General features: G+C 37.1%; 1 protein-coding gene across 3 annotated transcripts in view; it reads left to right on the top strand.

The window, feature by feature from the left end:
- The window catches only part of SPECC1L (sperm antigen with calponin homology and coiled-coil domains 1 like), a 65,907-nt gene that overhangs the window by 25,904 nt on the left and 20,192 nt on the right, over positions 1-19,811 (top strand). For all 3 annotated transcript variants that reach the window (XM_065851893.2, XM_071816161.1, XM_065851892.2), the window contains exons 6-12: positions 4,547-4,620; positions 5,121-5,296; positions 7,075-7,238; positions 8,917-9,008; positions 12,926-13,016; positions 14,848-14,931; positions 16,525-16,681. In XM_065851893.2, coding sequence (XP_065707965.1) covers positions 4,547-4,620; positions 5,121-5,296; positions 7,075-7,238; positions 8,917-9,008; positions 12,926-13,016; positions 14,848-14,931; positions 16,525-16,681 — 838 coding nt within the window. The remainder of the gene's footprint in view (positions 1-4,546; positions 4,621-5,120; positions 5,297-7,074; positions 7,239-8,916; positions 9,009-12,925; positions 13,017-14,847; positions 14,932-16,524; positions 16,682-19,811) is intronic.

Raw genomic sequence — 19,811 nt, 5'->3', positions numbered from 1 at the left:
GTAATCTAAATATTGAACTGTCACATTTTAGCTGTTAATGTGTCTACCTGCAGGATCTGGGATCTCTTTGATGTGAGCAGTAGGATGTAAATTGCATTGATTAAAAACATAGTGTGATCCTGGTGTCCGTCCAGATGCGGCAGGAACTGGTGGAAACAGGAGTTTTAAGTGTAGTGCTTCTGTATTGTATCTAAAAAGTCTAAGAAATATTAAAATAACCTGTAGGGTTTATATCCTCACTGGCAGGATGGGCTGGCAATTGATGGTTGTTGCACTAGATGGCGTGTTTCCTCTGCTTTTCATTTCTGGCTTCAATAAAACATTCAGCAGTCAGCCAAGCTGTCGCATCAGTCATCCTTGATGACTAAGAAAAACAGGTTTCTTTTTTCCTCTTCGAAGCAGTTAATAAGAGTTTGTGAAGAAATTTTTCAGAGAACTTCACCTCCTGATTTTGCAGAACATTGTTATTTGTAGGTTATGTTAGCTCATCAGTTGTCTGATGTTTCTTCTGAAGCCTGAAAATACTCCTTGTGTGCTCACTTAACACAAGGTGCATGTGCTAGACATAGCAGTTCTCTTGACCTTTAACGATTTAAGTCAGTAAACTTTTTGGGCAAGGGTTGGTGAGCAAGGAGGTTGATAAATTCAATGTTCAGTGAATAACTAGTTCTTATAGAGCTGACGGTATTAGTTTGTAATTTAGGTATATCTCAAGCTTTGGTATATTTGTAGTCAGTGTCTCTTACTTATATAAGGAAGCTGTAATTCTTAAAATATCTGTAATGCTGACACTACCCTGTGTAGATGTGATTATACTGGGATAGCCATTTCTATGCTAAAAAATCAAAGCGCTATCTTAGTATAAGGCAAACCAATGTAACTAGTATAGAAAGTGCAAGAATGTCCATTGTGGATTTACCTGTTTCCGGATTACTTGATTTAGCATTGCTTAGCAGGGATTGTAATGTAATTTCTTGAAACTACAATGCATATTGTAAGGTTTTAGTCTTTCTCCCCACCCCCCAGCCCGAGACTATTGAAGTTAAACAACTGAATGTTGATACTAATTTTTATTTCATAGTGATAAATTCTAACTGCTAATTAATAGAGTTACAGATATAGAATATAGTGATAGTTTTTTCTCTGGCAGCCTCACAAAGTTCAGATGATATCATAGTTTCTTCGTCAAACCTCCAGTCGTAGTTGTAATGTTTTTCTTTACCGTTTGTAGTCTGCATTTCTCATAATTCAGTTTACTACCTTTTAAAAAGTAAAGACTTGTCAAACTGTCGTTTAAATCAATACAATTTTGTAAAATGTAGACATGATTTAATCCTGCAGTAAAACTCGAGCAGCTTACTGATGTGCTATCTTTCGTTCTCCTGTTCATTCATCAGAATGGTCTCCTTGTTCTTCATTTATCCTCAACAAGAGTTACTTTTCCTTTTATCTTAATCCTCTTTCTTGTCTGTGCTCCTTAAAAGGAGGAGTCTGGATAATGGTAGAAGTACCTGTCCTACTGTGCTGAAAATTGCAGTGCGTGCAGGAGGAAGGGGGTTGTGCAGGTTGTGAGGGTGCAGAAGGGAAGGATCCCACAAGGCGGGTGTCCACAGAATTGCTGCCTTTGTGCCTATTTTGGCTACTTGAATTTTCAGGTTGTAACTGGTGGCACAGTGTGAAGAATGGAGTCCAGGCTGTAGATGTGAAATCACTTACCTAAGTCTGAATTTCTCACCAGGCTTTAAATTCAGTTGCCATTTGTTAGTACTTTTCACATCTCTTTGTTTTTTTAAATCTCTTCAATTGATTGGGAGAAGAGGATATTTCCAACAACTTCTGTCAAACGCTCTTTATTGTTTATAGTAACTGCAGAATATTCAGACCATTGTGTTTTACTTCAAAGTATAAATATACTAAAACTTAATGGTGCGTTTCGTATCTCACAAAAGCTCAAAACAATGGCATTACACAAGCTTTAACGCTGAGTGCATTTATAGTTTCTGGTTTGTGGTTATTTTGAGATGGACTATAGCTTGCTTTTAGTAGTAGAAGAAATTTTATTTTCAAAACCACATTTTCTTGGCACTGTCTTTGAAAGAGAAAACGGTCATGCACTAGATTTGGTTTCAAAATGCTACTGGAAGCTTTTTAGGGCATATTGACTTGCTGTCACTCTTGAAAGTGATCTAATCTGCGGTGCCTTTTTTAGCATGTATTTAAAGGAAAAAAGCATGGGGAGGGGGAGCGACTTCTGTAACTTTGACCTAAACCTGGCATCTTGGTGCTGACTTTAGCTCAAACAAGTTACCTATACAGAGACAAGCTAAAAATTGGAGGGCTTTGCTTAAATATCATGGTAGCATGAGATTTGATTGGCATGCTGTGTTAAGCTTATCTTCAAAGCTTGAAAATCAGTTGGATGCATCTTGAAAGGCAAAGTCTTGCAAGGAGGAGATAAATACAGAAATATCTGTCAAATATCAGTGTTTCAACTTTTCCAAGCCTAAAGAGTTATCATGTTTTCAAGCTAACTGAGGTTTATATCATTCTTGCAAAGAAATCAGCTGTGACATTAAGAGCTCTGTACTAGGGATTGTTGAGGCAAAATGCAAGGATTTCTTCTGATGAAGAAATAAAAAGTAATTCCATGGCTGAAAAATTGAAATGTTCTTATGAGCACAGCTGGGGCTCCTGAATGTACACAACAGCATCAGTCAGCTTAATTCTGTCCTTAGTCTTTGTTGCATCTGATTTAAATATTTTGAAATGGTTACTGTTTTCCATGTAGTCTGCTCTAGCCTCATTTTTATTGTTAATAAAAACTCATTGACAAAAGGAGTACTGAAGGTACAGGCTTACTTGGGAAGACATTGGTAGGTCTTGGCAGAACAAGTAACTGTGAATAAACCCTGGTTTACTGGGTTTCCTGAGACCTGATACCCAAATAAAAGCACTGGAGAGTTTTTCATGTCAGAAAATGAGAGCCACAAAACTCACTGTATCAATCTGCTTGTACGAACATGTATACCTATATCTTTTGACTGTTCAAACATTTATTATGCATTTCCATAGATTTTTGCCAAGGTTGTTTGTTTGTATGTTTGTTCATTCTCTTTTTTTGTAGCAAGAGCATTGCTAATAATCAGGAAAAATATTTGTTTCCAGCAAGTCTTGCCCCTCAGTTCCAGAAGGACAGGGAACTGCTGGAGAGAGTCCAGCACAGGGCAACAAAGATGCTGAAGGGAGTGGAGCATCTCCCGTGTGAGGAAAGGCTGAGGGAGCTGGGGCTCTTTAGCTTGGAGGAGACTGAGGGGCGACCTCATTAATGTTTACAGATATATAAAGGGTGAGTGTCAGGAGGACGGAGCCAGGCTCTTCTTGGTGACAACCAATGATAGGACAAGGGGTAATGGGTTCAAACTGGAACACAAGAGGTTCCACTTAAATTTGAGAAGGAACTCCTTCTCAGTGAGGATGACAGAGCCTGGCCCAAGCTGCCCAGGGGGGTTGTGGAATCTCCTACTCTGGAGACATTCAAACCTGCCTGGACACCTTCCTGTGTAACCTCATCTAGGTGTTCTTGCTCCAGCAGGGGGATTGGACTGGATGATCTTTTGAGGTCCTTTCTAATCCCTGACATTCTGTGATTCTGTGAATGAACCTGCACAAAAAAATGCGTTCAGTCAGTTGGCCCATCATTTTTATAGTTTGGAAATAACTACATGATGCTATAGAAATAAAATCATCCTAGAACTCAAAGATCAGTGAAGTGACACATTAATTAGAAATTTATGCTGTGTACTTATTCATTAGTTGCTTAATTATAAGAATGGTCAATCACATTGTCCTTGTGTATTGAATAAAGTAGCAAATGAATAATAATTGCAACAGCCAGTCTGTCAGACGCCACATGAGCTGGTGGTGACCACGTTGCGTTCCCTTTTGTGTAGCTGCTGACAGATTTAAGGAACCATCTCCTTTATAACTTGATCTCATAGACTGTTTGTCCCTTTGCTGTAAATATAGCTTATTTCAACTTCAAACGGTAGCTTGATAGACAAGAATGTAAGATTCTTGAGGACATGAGTAGAGTTTTCTCTCTGTTGAAGGCATGGCTGTGAGTGTTATGTCAGCTGCTTTGTGACAGGGAGTAAATTGTGAATCAAAGGGTTCATGTAGCTGCAGTTTATGTTTGAAGAGGGAAAACCCCCAGACATCCATGTTTTTAGGTTCCTTCCATGTTAAATTCCCTACTTTGTTTATTGCTTTGTTATTTTAATATTGTGAAGGGTAGAGAAGAGACTTGGATTTGCATAAGAGCCAAGTTTGCTTATGCTGTTCCCCTCACCAGTCACAGAGTATGTGCCTATTGTCATTTTCTGTCAAAGTATTTCTGCTCATACTATTTTTCTGCAGCTGGTTTTGGTTATAAACATGGATACTCTGAGTAAATTTGTAAAAACATTTGCACATTGTTGCAGTTGGTCTTTTTTAAGTGAATAGATCCGGGATTAAGATTTTACAGCTAATTTTACTTTATTTCCAGATACAGTTAAAAAACTTCAGGACCAAAAGCATGACATGGAAAGAGAGATAAAGAATCTTCACCGGAGACTCCGGGTAGGTTAAAACCTAAAAACTCAATAAATTGTAAACTGAGACTGTCGTAAGACCTGCATGTGAAATTGTGAAAAGGTAATATGATGAGATCTAATACCATTAAAATAATTATGTCTGAGAGACAGGCATGATAGGGATATATGTTTACTAACCTACATAAGCTAAAGAATTAACTTCTGAAAAATTCTCAGTGTCTCAAAGATATGGCATTGGGCTTGGGAGAAAATGTTTCTGTGCCTTCTGATGCATAGCTTAATGTTATTTTTTCCCCTCTACTTTAAACATTTTGATTCTAGAAGAAAATTTGTGACCCTGAAAGTCTAGTTGCTTCCAGCAAAATTTCTTTAATTTAGCTTCTAACTTAGGTTGTGCCTAATGCCAGAGATGAGGGCCTTTATCATTCCTGTAAATTGTTTCCTGTAATATCATAGGGAAATATTAATAATAAGGCTAACTTTTATTTTTATGCCCTATATATTTACAATGCTATTTACTTACAGGAGGAGTCAGCAGAATGGCGTCAGTTCCAAGCAGATCTACAGACTGCGGTGGTTATAGCAAATGATATAAAGTCTGAGGCCCAGGAGGAGATAGGAGACCTGAAGCGTAGGTTACATGAAGCTCAGGAGAAAAATGAGAAGCTCACTAAAGAGTTGGAGGAAATAAAGTCACGCAAGTATGCAAAAAACAACAGTGATATTGTCTCTTTTGTACGGTGTAGTACAATTTTGGAAACCCAGTATCCTGACTGTTATTGAAACTCTAGAAGTTCATAAATGCTCTCACTATGCGGATCTAAATTTCAACAAGCTGCTTTACGGAGGCTTTCAGGGGTCAAAGCAGGGAAACTTCTAAGAACAATATTTGGTTTTGTATATGGTGTACTTAATCCATTCAAGAATATTCAGTCTGGCGCTTTTGCAAAACCAGGTTGAAGTGAAGGATTTTTGCTGTTTTAACAGCTGAATATGAGTTAGCTTACCTCCGTGTGAAAAACAAGCAGTGTTGGCTTTTCTGTACCATCATTGACACTTTGTATTAGCAGCCAAGGCTTTTGGTATGGTTGGAAATACAGCTGGATTTTTTTACCTCAGAAGAAACCTTTCTCTAATTCTGCATATACCTTGTACTCTTTTCCTTCCACTGATAATTGTTTCTGGAAATAATTAGAGATGCTCTGCGTATGTTTTTAAGAAAAACAATTCCAATTGTGATGCATTGGGGTTTGAATTAGGTGCTACAGTTATTTAGAAATAGAGTTATAGTTCTTTCAAAAGTATGAAAGTCCTCAAATCCACAGAAAAGGAACATTTTGGACAGCACCATTTGAATCCTGATTACATTGCCTCTAGGGATTGAATACATGTATAGCTTACAATTACAGTAATAATGTTTGCAATTTGTATATATTTTCCACATTGATGGGCATTTTATAGGATACATGGCACTCAACCCAGTATCCGGTAGGATATGAGATAGGGCAGACTGTGGAACTTGCTGAAAAGGTGATGGTAGGAAGAGCAGACTGGTTACACTGAAAAAGGAAAATTACCTGGATGAATGAGTCATGAGTTTAAGGCATCTTGTCTCAAGTAAGGTCACCAAGCTAAGTAATATGACCAATTCGTACTAATACATTTCAGCCAGAATTGTAATTGTTCAATTACCGCTTGCAAGTGAACTTTTGAGGTCACAGCTGCACTTTTGAAAGCAGAATAGTCTTGCTTATTCTGGTCAGTGTACTCATTATTATCTATAAACAAGCATCTTTTGACATTTATTTCACTGCAGACAAAGAGGCAACTGAATCAGATTCCTTGGAGGTGGTATAGCTCCTATATTGGAGGGAAGGTGGTAGGAAAGTCTATTATAGTGTCTGGAGCAAAAATCAGCCAATGTTGAATTATTGCAGACTGTAGAAAATAGATTTCTTTAAATCATTCTTGTCTTGTGACACTGAATACAATAACCACCATAAATATTCTGCACTAAAAATATAATTTTTTTCCAAAATTGTTTCATATGCTGCCTAAAGGTGTATACCAGAAATGGGTTCTTACCTCCTTAGTGTTCGTTTAAATCGCTTTCTGTTTATGCAGTAGAAAAAAATTCTCCCCTCTGATCTGATATTTTCATGTGAAATACTCATGGCTCATTTTTTTTCCATCCATGTGTACATGTGTTTGTGTTTGAGAAAGGAGCCGCAATTAAGCCTTAAACCAAGTATTGATTTGATAGAATTTTCACCTGGTGCTTAAGCTCTATTGATAACAAATAGCAAGAATTTAGGTTGATAACGTATTTCTAAATTAAAGCAGAAAGAAAATTAGGTTAATGTAATGATGTATTCGGACCATAGATTTTAATTTGGCTTCAAATTTGTGTTGATTTTTTTAAGCGTTTACGTGTTAAAATGTTTTTTAAATGCTTAAATGGGCTGCATATTGATTTCAGGCAGGAAGAGGAACGTGGTCGAGTGTACAATTACATGAATGCTGTAGAGAGAGATTTGGCAGCTCTGAGACAAGGAATGGGCCTGAGTCGCAGATCATCCACCTCCTCGGAGCCAACTCCTACTGTGAAAACACTCATCAAGTCATTTGACAGTGCCTCCCAAGGTAATTACTTAAAACCAGTGTAGCAGCTGTGCCAAGTTACGGTTTTGCATCTGTTGACATGGACACTTCTAATGGCCTAGCTAATTCAAATATAAGTTGTTTTATTGCACTGTCGTGACCTATAAGTGATGGCTCAAACAAACCAACCTACGCTAGATTGCACAACAGATCATTCACTGCCAGGAAGTGCAAGCGTCCTTTTTCTGTCTTGTCTTTATTTTTTTCTTCAGTGTTGCATTGCCAATGACTCATATGCGGGAGGCTTTGATTCAGTGCTCCTGTATATTAGAAATACATAAACACATATTATGCACATAATTGTAGCTGGAAGCACAGCCGATTTCCGTCTGACTATTAAAACATGAACTTAATGTGCCAAATTAAGCATTCTAAAAGCCATGTAACAGCTAGAGCCAAGTTTATTTCTTTTAATAACTTACATTCTTATAGTCAAAGCACTTATGAAAGTTAAAAATAGGGTCCAGCCAATATCACCTATTAAAAGATACAGCGAATATTTTCTAAAATGAAAAGGGTCTCACTGTTGAGACAGTGGATTTCACTATAATTCTTTGACTGTGGAAACAGGTGGTGTCATTCTTTATAGATGCCCAGAATATGGAGGAATCCAATTAATTATACTGAAATGAGAAACACTTGAGTTTAAGCTTTGACTGCGTATGAGACTTTACATGCATTAAAGTATTTCCCTTACCAGGCCTTTTGGTTTTGGATTTCATTTACAATAAAGTCACTGTAAGTCTCTGATGTAAAAAGGCTTGGCTGGAACTAGACTATATTACCAGAGAGACTTAAAGTACTGTACTGTGCATGGCATATTATTTTTAATTGCTAATCACCTGAACTTTTTAAGGTACAGAAACATCTCCATATTATTTAGCAATTCTATAAATAGTTCTGTTTTCACACTTGTTCTCTTTGTTTATAGGTATCTACAAATGTTTACTTTTCTAGTGTTAATTGTGGAGGCTTTTTTTAATCTGTTACTGGATACAGGTACTTTCTTACCAGAGTTAGTTTGGTAAAATGATAAATCACCTCTCCCTACTTTTTAATCCTTTATTTCAAGCTTCTGTTTGTCTTCTTCCTCAGCATTTGTCTAATCATGCTGTTAAATAATCAGATGACTGATTCACCAACTCAGTATTTGTTTATTTGCATACATATCTAAATACATTATCTGTTTAATCCCAAAATTTCAGGGACTGTCTTATAATATGTAGTACCTGTGGACTTTGATTGGAAATGAGAAAGGAGGAGGAGGTGATACATGTTTTATCTGTCTTGTCTTACCAGCAGACCCAGGAGTCTGCTACTATCTCTTTGATTATCTGAAGATTAGAGAACTAGTAATGCCATCATTGACATCTGCCAGGGTAATAGTATCTTGCACGTTAGCCTTGTCCACCCCCAGTAAACAGTTTTTACCATGGATGACATATTCAAGACAAAATGTATGTAATTACAGAGGAGTGAATGTGTAGGCATACTTTCAAATGACTTTGCAGTCAGTTACTAATTGAAATTCTGACAGATGTGATCTGGTAATACCAGTAATGCAAAGCACAAGGCGAGAGTTTGCTGTAACAGCCAGTGTCCTATTTCTCTGCAAAGCAGTGCAATGATCACGATGGTTTCTTTTCTGTGTCTCTACTAGTTCCAAGCCCCGCTGCTGCCACGATTCCTCGCACTCCCCTGAGCCCAAGTCCCATGAAAACTCCCCCGGCTGCTGCTGTATCGCCTATGCAGGTAGGTGTTTTGTGACAGCACTTAATCCTTCTTTGTAAAGAAAACCCTGCAAAACTACAGGTGGTAATATACAAAAATTGGCTGACTTTGTGAGGATATAATGATAAAACATTGCCTCAAGTAAGCAATTACTAAAATGTTCAGTCTAACAAAAGAGTCTTTCACTGAGAACCATGCTGTAAATACAAGATTTGGCATAATTTGGAAGTTCTTGGTTAAATATTCCCAATCCTTGCTATTCCTGTGCTACTGAGAAGCATGGGAGGAAAGCTTTATCTTCATTCCTGCATTTTGGAGTTGCTCTTTGTCCGTTTTCAGTCCTGCGCCTGGCATGGAAACAGCAGTAATGGGCTGACATATGTGCAGAATCTGTCGGCAGTCATCAGTATAAATGTATTCCATGTTGCTTTCGATGGCAGACCTGAGTAAAGAGGAATGAAATCACTGGGAATTGATTATTTTAGTTCATTTTCTACTGACTGAGAGTTCAGCCAGTTGGTGATGGTTCTGTGTATTTTGTCCTGTTCCCTCTGAAGCTTTGTCCGTTTGTCCAGCTGCTATGGAACCCGGGTACACTGAGATTGCATCATCAATACCCCAACACTCAGCTCTATAGGTTGCTGCTAGTTTTATTATCTCACTGGCTGTGTGAAGTGAGATTTTTGGCAAAAGCCAACAAGTCTAAGGACAAAGCAGATGGGACCGGATTTGCAAAGAAATATCCAAGAATGTACTGTATGTTTTTCTCCTTTAATGTTAGTAATGCTTCTGTTGCCTTCAAGATATTACTAACTAACCAGAAGTACCAAAATGTAATTTTTACTGTAGGTCAACATAATGTTTTGGTAATAAATCCTCTCTGTGTGAACTGTAGAGTATATATCCATATTGGCCTTTAGTGCTCAAGGAACAATACCTGAAACAGACTGATTGGTTTTCTGTGACCAGGCTAGTGCAGCTTTTATTCATTTGAGTGAATTTAATGAAAGAAAGAGCCTCAAAACAAAGAGAAAGAATTAAATGCATTTTGTGAGAGCTTCTGCTACTTCATGTGGGTCAGCCACTCTTGACAGTGGTTTTCTGAAGTGCTTAAATGTGCCAGTTTCTCTGACAGATGCTTCTTTCTTACTGATCTGTCTTTATCTTTCTGTTTATTTCCGTGCTTATTTATTTACCTGTAAATTAACCATTGACCAAAGTAATCCCTTAAAATACTGCAGACCTTCCCAGATCTGCAGCTTGTGTTTGATGTTCTTGGTCTGCCAGAATTACTTGAATTTTGAATTCTAGGTCTGGCATAGGACCAAGTCATTAACAGCTGGATACTCGTTAGTGGGAAACATTGCCTGAAAAACAAAGGGGAGGGCGTGTAAAAAAAAACAAAACCAACAAACAAAACCCCAAACCAACCAGCTTCTATTGTCTTTTTGAAGATGGGTGGTTTTCTTGAACGTATTTGTAATTATCCAGAAGACAACTGTTTTTTTTGACCTAAACTATGTAAATAGTATTTAAATTATATTTTCTGCTCAAGAGAGGAGGGGGTTAGGTTCAAAAACAATTTTCATCGTCTTTTGTTCTTCTTTATTTTCATATTACTACCTTGTTTTCTACTGTTGTGTTCTGTGCAATTTTGAACATGTTTTTTTGTCAGTGGATTTTGTTCTCTTGGAATTGAAAAGCAAGATTTTAGTAAGTAGTCGCTGTGTGAATTGACCCGCCTATATAACTTCCGTAAGGCTGCAAATTAGGCAAAAGCATAGGCAAGCAGAAAAAAATTCTAACACTTGTAAATTTTTTTAGGAAAAATTATTCTCCAAGAGACTATTACTACTATATAGATACTGCCAAGTGGAACTAGACAAACATTAGTTGATTCCTTTTCCTGTAATTTGGTGTGAATTAGTCGCTGTGTTACTATGGCAGTTGTAAGAGATGTGATAAGGAACCAGCAACAGCGAAGGTGAGTCCTGTCTGCAGTGTCAACAGGAGCAACAAGACAACAGTTCCTTTTATAACAAGGAGACAAGACCTGTACACAGCAGGTTATCAGGTCAGTAATACGACCGCTTTCTGACAATATCCATAAAGGATGTTTGGTTTTTAAGTGATATCCAGAAGCTGAGAAAGGATATACAGCTCCGTGCCTGCTCTGTACATACCTCTGTTTCCGAGTTCTGCACTACGCTGTCTTGGCAATGATGATCCCAAAGCCAGACAACATGACAAAATGAAATGTTTCTCTTTCAACCTCATTATTTAATTATCTTGGTGGTTTTCTTTATTTTTCTTTCATCTGCATGTTTAAAGGAATGATCTCTGTAGTCTACATGCAGGGCTTCTGATACATAAAATGATTAAATTCTTCATGCTGTATTTTTGAGTCATATTCTTAAATGGTTGGAAGTTGTTTTCTCCATTTGATTTCTAGCACAAAAGCGTTGGACTCTAAATGGACTCTAAATGATTAATAAGTAGCCTTGCAATCCTGCCTATGCTACAGGATGCTGTGAAGTATATACAGTTCAATTTTTTTAAATACAATTTTGGATTTGTCTGTCTTGCCTATATGATTTGGCATGAGAAGCATCTGACCTGTATTATCTTATGGAAATAAGGCTCGTTTAACCGTCCCATCTAATCTTGGGCCAGATGGAGAGCTGAAAGAGGTCTCAGGATAAACACATTACTAGATTGATTGTGACTAGATGTAGGAATCTAATAGAAAGGATAAAGTGAGTAAAGAATCTACTATAATTTGCAATAGACTCTTTGAAATTATTAGTTGAAAACCACCTACAATTTTTTTTTCCTGAATCTTCAGCCACTGAATATGAGTTTCAGTAAGTGTAAGGGTAGTTATTGCATTGTACATTCATTTGTGTGATACTAAAATGCCTATTTCAGTCCTAGTCAGTGGTTGTTGTGTGCAAGACTTAACACATCTGTGAACATGTGTTTACACTTTAAGCTGCTACAAGCCACGCATTGCTAAATATTTTACACAAAACTGGCAGAAATTCATTTCGTAGCCAGTTCAGAGCAGAACAGAATTTAAAGTGACCTTAGAAAAAAAAAATTGTCAAATTTGTAAAGAAATACTTAATAAAATGCTTATTTTCAGTTGCTCACAAAGCATCTCAGTTAAATAGGTGGTAACAAAAACTATTGACAGTGAATAAAAACATATTTATTTTAGAAGGGTTTTTTTTGCATTTTAGTTCGTGTCATAACACCCAATCCACCATTATCCTGTTCTACCAGGAATAGCCACAAAGCTGTAGAGGCATAGGTTAATAACGCAAACCAAGCACTAAAATGTTGGCTACATATAAGAGGTTGGATTAATTTAAATAAACACATCAAGTTTAACCAGAACAGGTTTGTACAAACAAAATTTAAATTAAAGTGAAAGTTAATATAAAAACTGCAAGAGAATTCACAACCTCAGTTTGCAGCACTGGTTTCACAGAATCCCAGAATGTCAGGGATTGGAAGGGACCTCAAAAGCTCATCCAGTGCAATCCCCCCGCCAGAGCACGAACACCCAGATGAGGTTACGCAGGAAGGTGTCCAGGCAGGTTTTGAATGCTTTCCTCCAGTCCTCAGACACCTCTCCCATTTCCCAAGACTTGGCGAAGATGATGGAGAGCGGTCCAGTTTGAGAAACAGGTTTAAGTTTAAAGAAGTAAATGTTCCACTTTCAATGCGTAGTGTGTGTTATTACATTGATTGACAAAAGTAACAGATAAAGAGGACACACCCTTTTTCATTAAGTATTTTTCAAGGGTTTTTTTTTTTTTAGTTATTTGAAATCAATAATAATGTCACATTTGAGTTTTTAAAACTGATTCTTTAATTCCATATTTGTTTTTTACCTTCAGGCTATGTTTGACACAAGTGTTTTTCCGTTTCAGAGGCATTCAATAAGTGGACCAATCTCAGCTTCCAAACCCCTTGCTACACTGACAGACAAAAGACCGAGCTACGCTGAAATCCCTGTGCAAGGTATTGATTCAAGTTCATTTAGACTTCATTTTCAGCAACGCTGCTAGTGTTCTTTTTTGTATTTTAGATTGCTTACTGTTGGAAGTATTATCATATTATATACTTTCTATTACCGTAATATTTTCACAGAATCATAGAATATTTTGAGTTCAGTTTTTTTACTTGTGTTTCATCACACATGGTGGCACATCATAAAGATATTTTTTTGCATTTTTAGCAAAACCGTGATTGCATCCTGATAATTCAGCATTATTCTGTCAGTTTTAATGTGTGCATCAACTGGGATCACTTGCAAAATGAAGACAAGCTGATTTCAGGGTCATGTCTTGCAGCTGTCTTACAGATCTTAAAAAGACACACCTGTGGGGTTACATTATGTATTGTGTGGGGTTTTTGTTTGTTTTTTCCCCCCAAATGAAACAAGGATGATGGTTGGTATTACATTGCATGCGAATAACAAAATATAAACTTACTAATATTACATCTTCAGGAGCCAGATGAAAAAATTGAATGGAATTGAGTGTTGATTTATCTGTTTCCCAAGATTTCTCTGTCCTGCAAACTTTGTTTTGTCTCTGAAAACACTATTCACAACGTCCTCTTCCTGTGAGAATGAATGGCTATCACGCATTGGGTGTAGCTCTCTGATTTATGCCTGCTTTAGGGTTTGGTCTCTTTTTGGTAGATGTTTCTCAAGATAATCTCCATATGACTCCAGGCTGAATATTTCCTCTCAATTTGGTATTCCTGAGGTCTGATGCTTTCTAAAGGGTTGTTGATTTTAATAATAGTCTGTATGTGCCAGATTTCCTTCTTGCTTTTGTTGAATGCGTATTGAGGTTATTAGGACAATGCAGCTGGAGTTTTAATTTTAGAAACTTTGATATTTTTAGGAATATTTAAATGCCTTTCCAAGAAGATAGTTCAGGATTCTTTAATTGTTATGTAGCTCATGGGTAGACGTAAGCTCAAACACAAAATCAATGCTGTGCTTTATATAGTTCTGTTTTCATTGTAGTCTGTTAATGCAGGAGCAAGACGGCATTCCAGTAGAGAATACACCAGACAGAATTCCTGTTTACAGCTGCATATATTTTTTAAGTATTTTTGTAGCAATGTATGTTTCTTAGGTCATGTTTTCAACTAATGAATGAGGTTTCACTTTTTTTTTAATCCTCATTCTTAATTTTAGTGAGTTTTTTGTATTCAAATTACTGCCCTCTAAGTATTTCTACATAGGAGTAGGTAAACTTTTTGTTGGCGGTCTAAAGGTTTTATTTGAAGGAAGATTTTAACAGTAGTTTTCATTTGATGCTACAGAAAATGAATTTTGTTGTAGTTTGATTTTGCTGATTGACAGTAGGCAGAACTGTCATTCTCTATAATATGGAAAGGCACCTTTTTGACCCCACTGTGTGTGGGGGGCAAAAAAAAGGGCATGTTTTTATTTAAAAAGCAACAAAAAAACCCAACCCAACAAACCAAAGGAAAAAAAAGTTAAACGAGGGACAAAGCAGTGTGCTTTACCAATCCTCATTGTGAGTGGCATGTTGAATATTTTTGGCCATGTACTAAATGAGGATTCCTTGCTCAGCCTTTTGGTTTAACTATTCAAGTGGATTAGTAAGAGGGTTAAGTGAAAAAGGATTAAGAAGGTCATGAACTTTATTGGTAATGAGCAAATTTAGGCCTTCTCTTTCATACAGATAAAATTCGCTGCACTCTAAACCAGTCAAACTCAGGCACTGGTAGACAATATTCATGACTCATACCTGTCTTACACTTGACTGGAATCATCATTAATTATGTTCTCTCCTTTTTCTTTGTCCAGAACATTTGTTGAGAACATCTTCTACCAGCAGGCCAGCATCTTTGCCAAGAGTACCTGCTATGGAAAGTGCCAAATCTATTTCTGGTAATGTCATGGTTTTTAGATCACTAGTAAAATTAGGAACTCCCATTTCATCACTGTACTTACAGATCTACTTTACCTTTTCAAGAGAGAAGGACCTTCAGACCTTTAAGCTCTTGTCAAAAAAAACCCTATTTGGATATTTGGAATAGCTTATTTTTCAGTGTTCAAGTTTTCTATTGAAGTATTTGGGGAAAGTCCCGTGGTAAAATAATATTCCATTGTATTGCATTAAGTGGAACTGAAGAGTTTTTTTAATTGTTCATCTAGTCTCCTTATTGTTATATATACAGACTTGCACCAACATACAAGATGGATATGTATGAATCACGCATATAACTTGCAATGTCTATGTCATTATTCCTGTGTTGCAAATAATATTGGTGTGCAAGGTATATGTGAGAAAAGAAACTGTTCCTGGCTGTTACTTCTTTCGTCCTCCACGTGAGCAGTAAGGTTTCCAGTGAATCATTTAAAAATAGTCCATTTTGTGACTGGCATAACCTACAAATATTTTTCAGCATTACCTCATAGTGGTTGCTGCACATTTGATGTTCACTTTGGATTTTTAGAAAATAGAGTTACTGAAGAGAAGTTTACTGTCAAGCTGACGTCTCAGTGTCAGCAGGGGCTTCTGACAACAAATCTTTAAGATCTATAGCACAAATAGTGTGATACTGTGAAAATGATACTTTCTATAAACTAGGCAGAAATAATTTGAGATAAATATTTTTTGAAAACACCTGTATTTGAGTGATTGGTTTCAAGAAGAAAATGTGGTTTAGATCACTTTGATTTGCCCTGAAAAGAACCCCAAACATATCCACCCAGAAGTGTGGTGGTGGTGTTTTCCCAACTTCTTGTGTCTATTATTTATAAAATACTGTAGTTGCCCCAAGTAATTGTAAAATAAGTCTCTGATATATGTGGAAAGTTATATCTTTGATTTGCACGAACAAAAACAATGGTGATGATTTACGTGTAAAAGGTAAACTTCATACTTGTAACTGGAAGCTCTCCTGTGTAGAGGAAACATAACCACTCCAAATTTGGTTTTACGGAGCATAACGATTGTGCTTTGTCCTTTGATAAAATGAAGCAAGCTCTGTGGAATGTGGCTGAATGGTCTCAGGTCAATCTTTGATTTGCCTGCTGATGGTATTTAATTAATGTCCAGAGCGTCACATAGATGCCAATTCTTGATGCAAATTAAGTGGCAATAAAGCAGCTGTCATCTCTAAGTTGGTTTTGTTTTGTTTTTCACTTGTCTTAACAACTCAAAGCTTAGCAACTGCATGGACTAGAGAAAAATTAAATTGTTTGGTGTTAAAATTCCTTCTCATTCATAAAATCCTTCAAATGGAAGCAGTGGTATTCCATTAAGATACGTTCATCAAGTTTTGTTTGCTTCAAGGTACAGGCCTGATAATAAATGTTAGGAGTGCTCTCTAAATCCTAAGTGGAATATATCAAGAAAAATGTTGAAGCCTAGTGTTATATATGGGTTTCCATGCTAATGCTTGCCAGAAAGCAAGAATGTGTTTGAAAGGTTTTATGTTTGAAAATTATAAATATATGGGCATTTTTTCTACTTAGTGTCTCGAAGAAGTAGTGAGGAAATCAAACGGGATATCACTGCACCTGATGGAGCATCTCCAGCATCTCTCATGGCAATGGGTACCACCTCACCACAGCTGTCACTCTCATCTTCTCCAACGGCATCAGTCACCCCTACAACCAGAAGTCGAATAAGGTAAAAACCCTATTTTGTGGTGCACTGAAATGTGTTAATTTCATAGGTATCTGCCTGCAGATATCTAGTATACAGTGTTGCACTAAGACCGGAGATTCTACTGCTACCAATACAGTATTAATCTTCAATAATCTTTGAGAGCTTCAGAAAGTGTTTTCTGCAGCTCAATGTGTTTTAAAACTTAGACCAGAAGTTAGGATTTCTACAGCTTAGGAGGTCAATAGCAAAACTTTATGCTCCACTTGAAAACCAAGCTAAGTTGTGTCACTAAATGATAGCATCATATCACTTCAAAACACCATGAAGCCAAATTCAAGAAATGAGCTTACGGCATGTTGAACAAATCTTTCAGAGTGGCTTGGACCTAAGGAGACACATGATAAACCTTAACTTTTGTAATCGGGACTGAAGACAAAAAGCAGCATGGCTAGGTTGTAATTCCACACTGTCAAGTCTTCTAAATAGCTGGGAGTGAATGGGCCTGGCTTATTTGTCCCACAGATGAAATCATAATGCAAGTCTAAGCAACAAATGGTCGGGTGACCCCTTTTCATTAGTAAGGTAAAAAGATAAGTCTGTGACAAATTTAAAACTTTTCCTGTCTGTAGCTTTATCAGTCAAAGGACTTCAAAGTATCTAAGCCTTATGTTATGCAAGTGAAGTACATACTTAGCCCTGCTTCATAGATTGGGAAACTGGCAGGCAAAGGTTAAATGACTTTCTCAAGACCATTTAACACTGAGCTTCCTGACAAAGCTTTTGTACAGCAAAAAGCTTAAACCCTTAATGTTCTGAGACATCTGCAATATGTAATAATTACATTATAAGATTGTGAAGTTACTTACAGCTGTACGTGCCATTGAAGATGATTTCTCTGAAATCAGCTGAGGCGTCTCAGTGCTGCTCTCTTTTCACCGTGCAGAAATTAAATTGAGTTTTGATCTATGAGTACTTTACCCACAACAATTAATATCGTGTGTGTTACACCTCAGTTGAGACTGAGTGCATCGGGAGGGCGGGGAAAGACAAAAACACCTGCATATGCACTTTGAACTGGTAGTGATGGCAGCCTGCATACTGTAGCAAATAGCGTGGCATTTCATCTACAAATTTCATTAAAAAAAATAACTTTCATGTAATTACACAGTTGTAATTATGGTATCATTACTCTGCCATCCGGCCATTGCCTGCAGTGCTAAGCATGACAAGAAGCCTCAGCAGTGGAACCCACAGCAGTGGCTGTGCGGTGATGAGCACACTCTTTGGAGCCGTCCTCAGCATGTCGCTGCGGGCCTTCGGTTTGTTGTCTCATCAGGTTTCTCTTTTATTCCCCTGCCCTTTTCTGAAAGTTGTTGTAAAATAAACAGTTACTGCTGTAGTTCACTACAACAAATACTTGCAGTTTACTGTTTCCTGTTCTAGTTGAAACTTCATTGGCTCTTTGATTTGGAATACAGTTGACCTAATTTACTAACTTGTAAGATTTATATGTCAAACCATTTCTCATTGTCTCCATACAACTTACACTAATTTAGTTTCTTCAGCAGTGTTTTCATAACTGTGAGAACCTGATATAAACCATGTGCTCTTACTGGAATTTGAGAACAGTCTGTACAGCACCCTCATGGCTAAACAGTATGTTTAGCGTAAAGAGAGGGAGCTTTTAATTTGAGTTGTTGTATATTGTCCCAAATCTTTGTTATCAAGTTCTCATAGTGTTGCGTAATCTTTGTTGTAGATTAAATACGCTATTTCGTTGTTATTTATTTCAATCACCGGTTTGGTTTGTTGAAATATGTGCCGAACTGTAAGAACTGAAGTACAGAATTTCTTGAAGCGTCATTCTGGTGGTGTGGTACCTGTGATCTTTTGGGCATAGTTTAGATCCAGTAACCTATTTGGATAGTTTATTTCATATTTAAAATACACAATTAGCAACTTCCTTCTGTTAAATCTCTGAGATTAGCGGTTAGGTTTGAAGGCTCATACTGCTGTCTTCATGTTGAAAAGCACTTACTGTTTCCTGTTCATTGTTCTGCTGTCCATATATTTTCATGGATGTTTCAAATATTGTCTTTCTAAGCAATTCTGAGATGTTGCCATCTGTATTTCAGTGAAGACTGGCCAAGCAAATTGCAGCACGTGTACTTGAGATTAGTGCCTTAGAACATTTCATTGTATGTTGGCACATGTTCTTTGATGTGTTGAATGACAGATGGTGATACGTGGAACAGTCTCTGGTGTTCTGTTGGTAGCACACATGCCTGAAGAAATCCACATTCTCTGAATGCTTTCTTTTCCCCTAGCAGGACCTGCAGAATTGCTACCTGTAAATCAGCAGAGAATCCCCTGAAAACACTACGTATTTCCGCATTCCAGCCCTCTTTTCAGTCACCACATGGGTTATAAAGAACAAAGAGTTAAGATTTGAGAGTGAATGTATACAATCTCTGTGTCTTTTCGGATATATCCAAAAGGAGTATCTTAGGATATATAACGTCTTTGTGGATGTTATGAGAATCTTGCTTACATCTGCTTAGAGCTCTTTTAAAAATGGCAAATGTGGAAAGCTTTGCAGTATGGATTCACTGATAGCTTACCTTCATTTTCCAAACATAAATTATTTAAAATAAGAACAACTGCTGGCACACTTTACTTCCAGTAATTAAGCTCCATAATGATGTAATAACCAGTCTTTTTGTTAAAGACTGTTCAGTGGAGTATCTATAGAAATACCGAATGATGTAACTAGGCCAGTACAGGAGTATTAACCTCTATAATATATATATTTTTAGTCTAAACACTCATTTCTGAAGCCTGGTAAAGAGATGCTTGTAATATAAGACTTGTGAAAAAATGGCCAACTTGGTTATGATCATTCTTTTCTTCCCCAATCTTTCTTTAAAGAAAAAAAAAAAAAACTTGACAGACTGGAAGTGAAATTCACTGATAGCTTTTATTGTGCCTGTATATCAAATGCCAGATCAGCTGAGATAGATCTCCACCTTCATTTTGGAGAACTCCACATCAGGTAAATGTTCGGTTAATAATGCCATGCTGCTAATACGAAAAGTTGTTGTTTCAAGGTGACATTTGTAATCAGCCATGAGATGCAAAAGAGATAACATCA

The sequence above is a fragment of the Patagioenas fasciata genome, chromosome 17, assembly GCF_037038585.1.
Source record: "Patagioenas fasciata isolate bPatFas1 chromosome 17, bPatFas1.hap1, whole genome shotgun sequence".
Taxonomy (NCBI): Eukaryota; Metazoa; Chordata; class Aves; order Columbiformes; family Columbidae; genus Patagioenas; species Patagioenas fasciata.
Note: the sequence above shows the minus strand (reverse complement) of the source record. Positions and strands in the feature narration are given on the sequence as shown.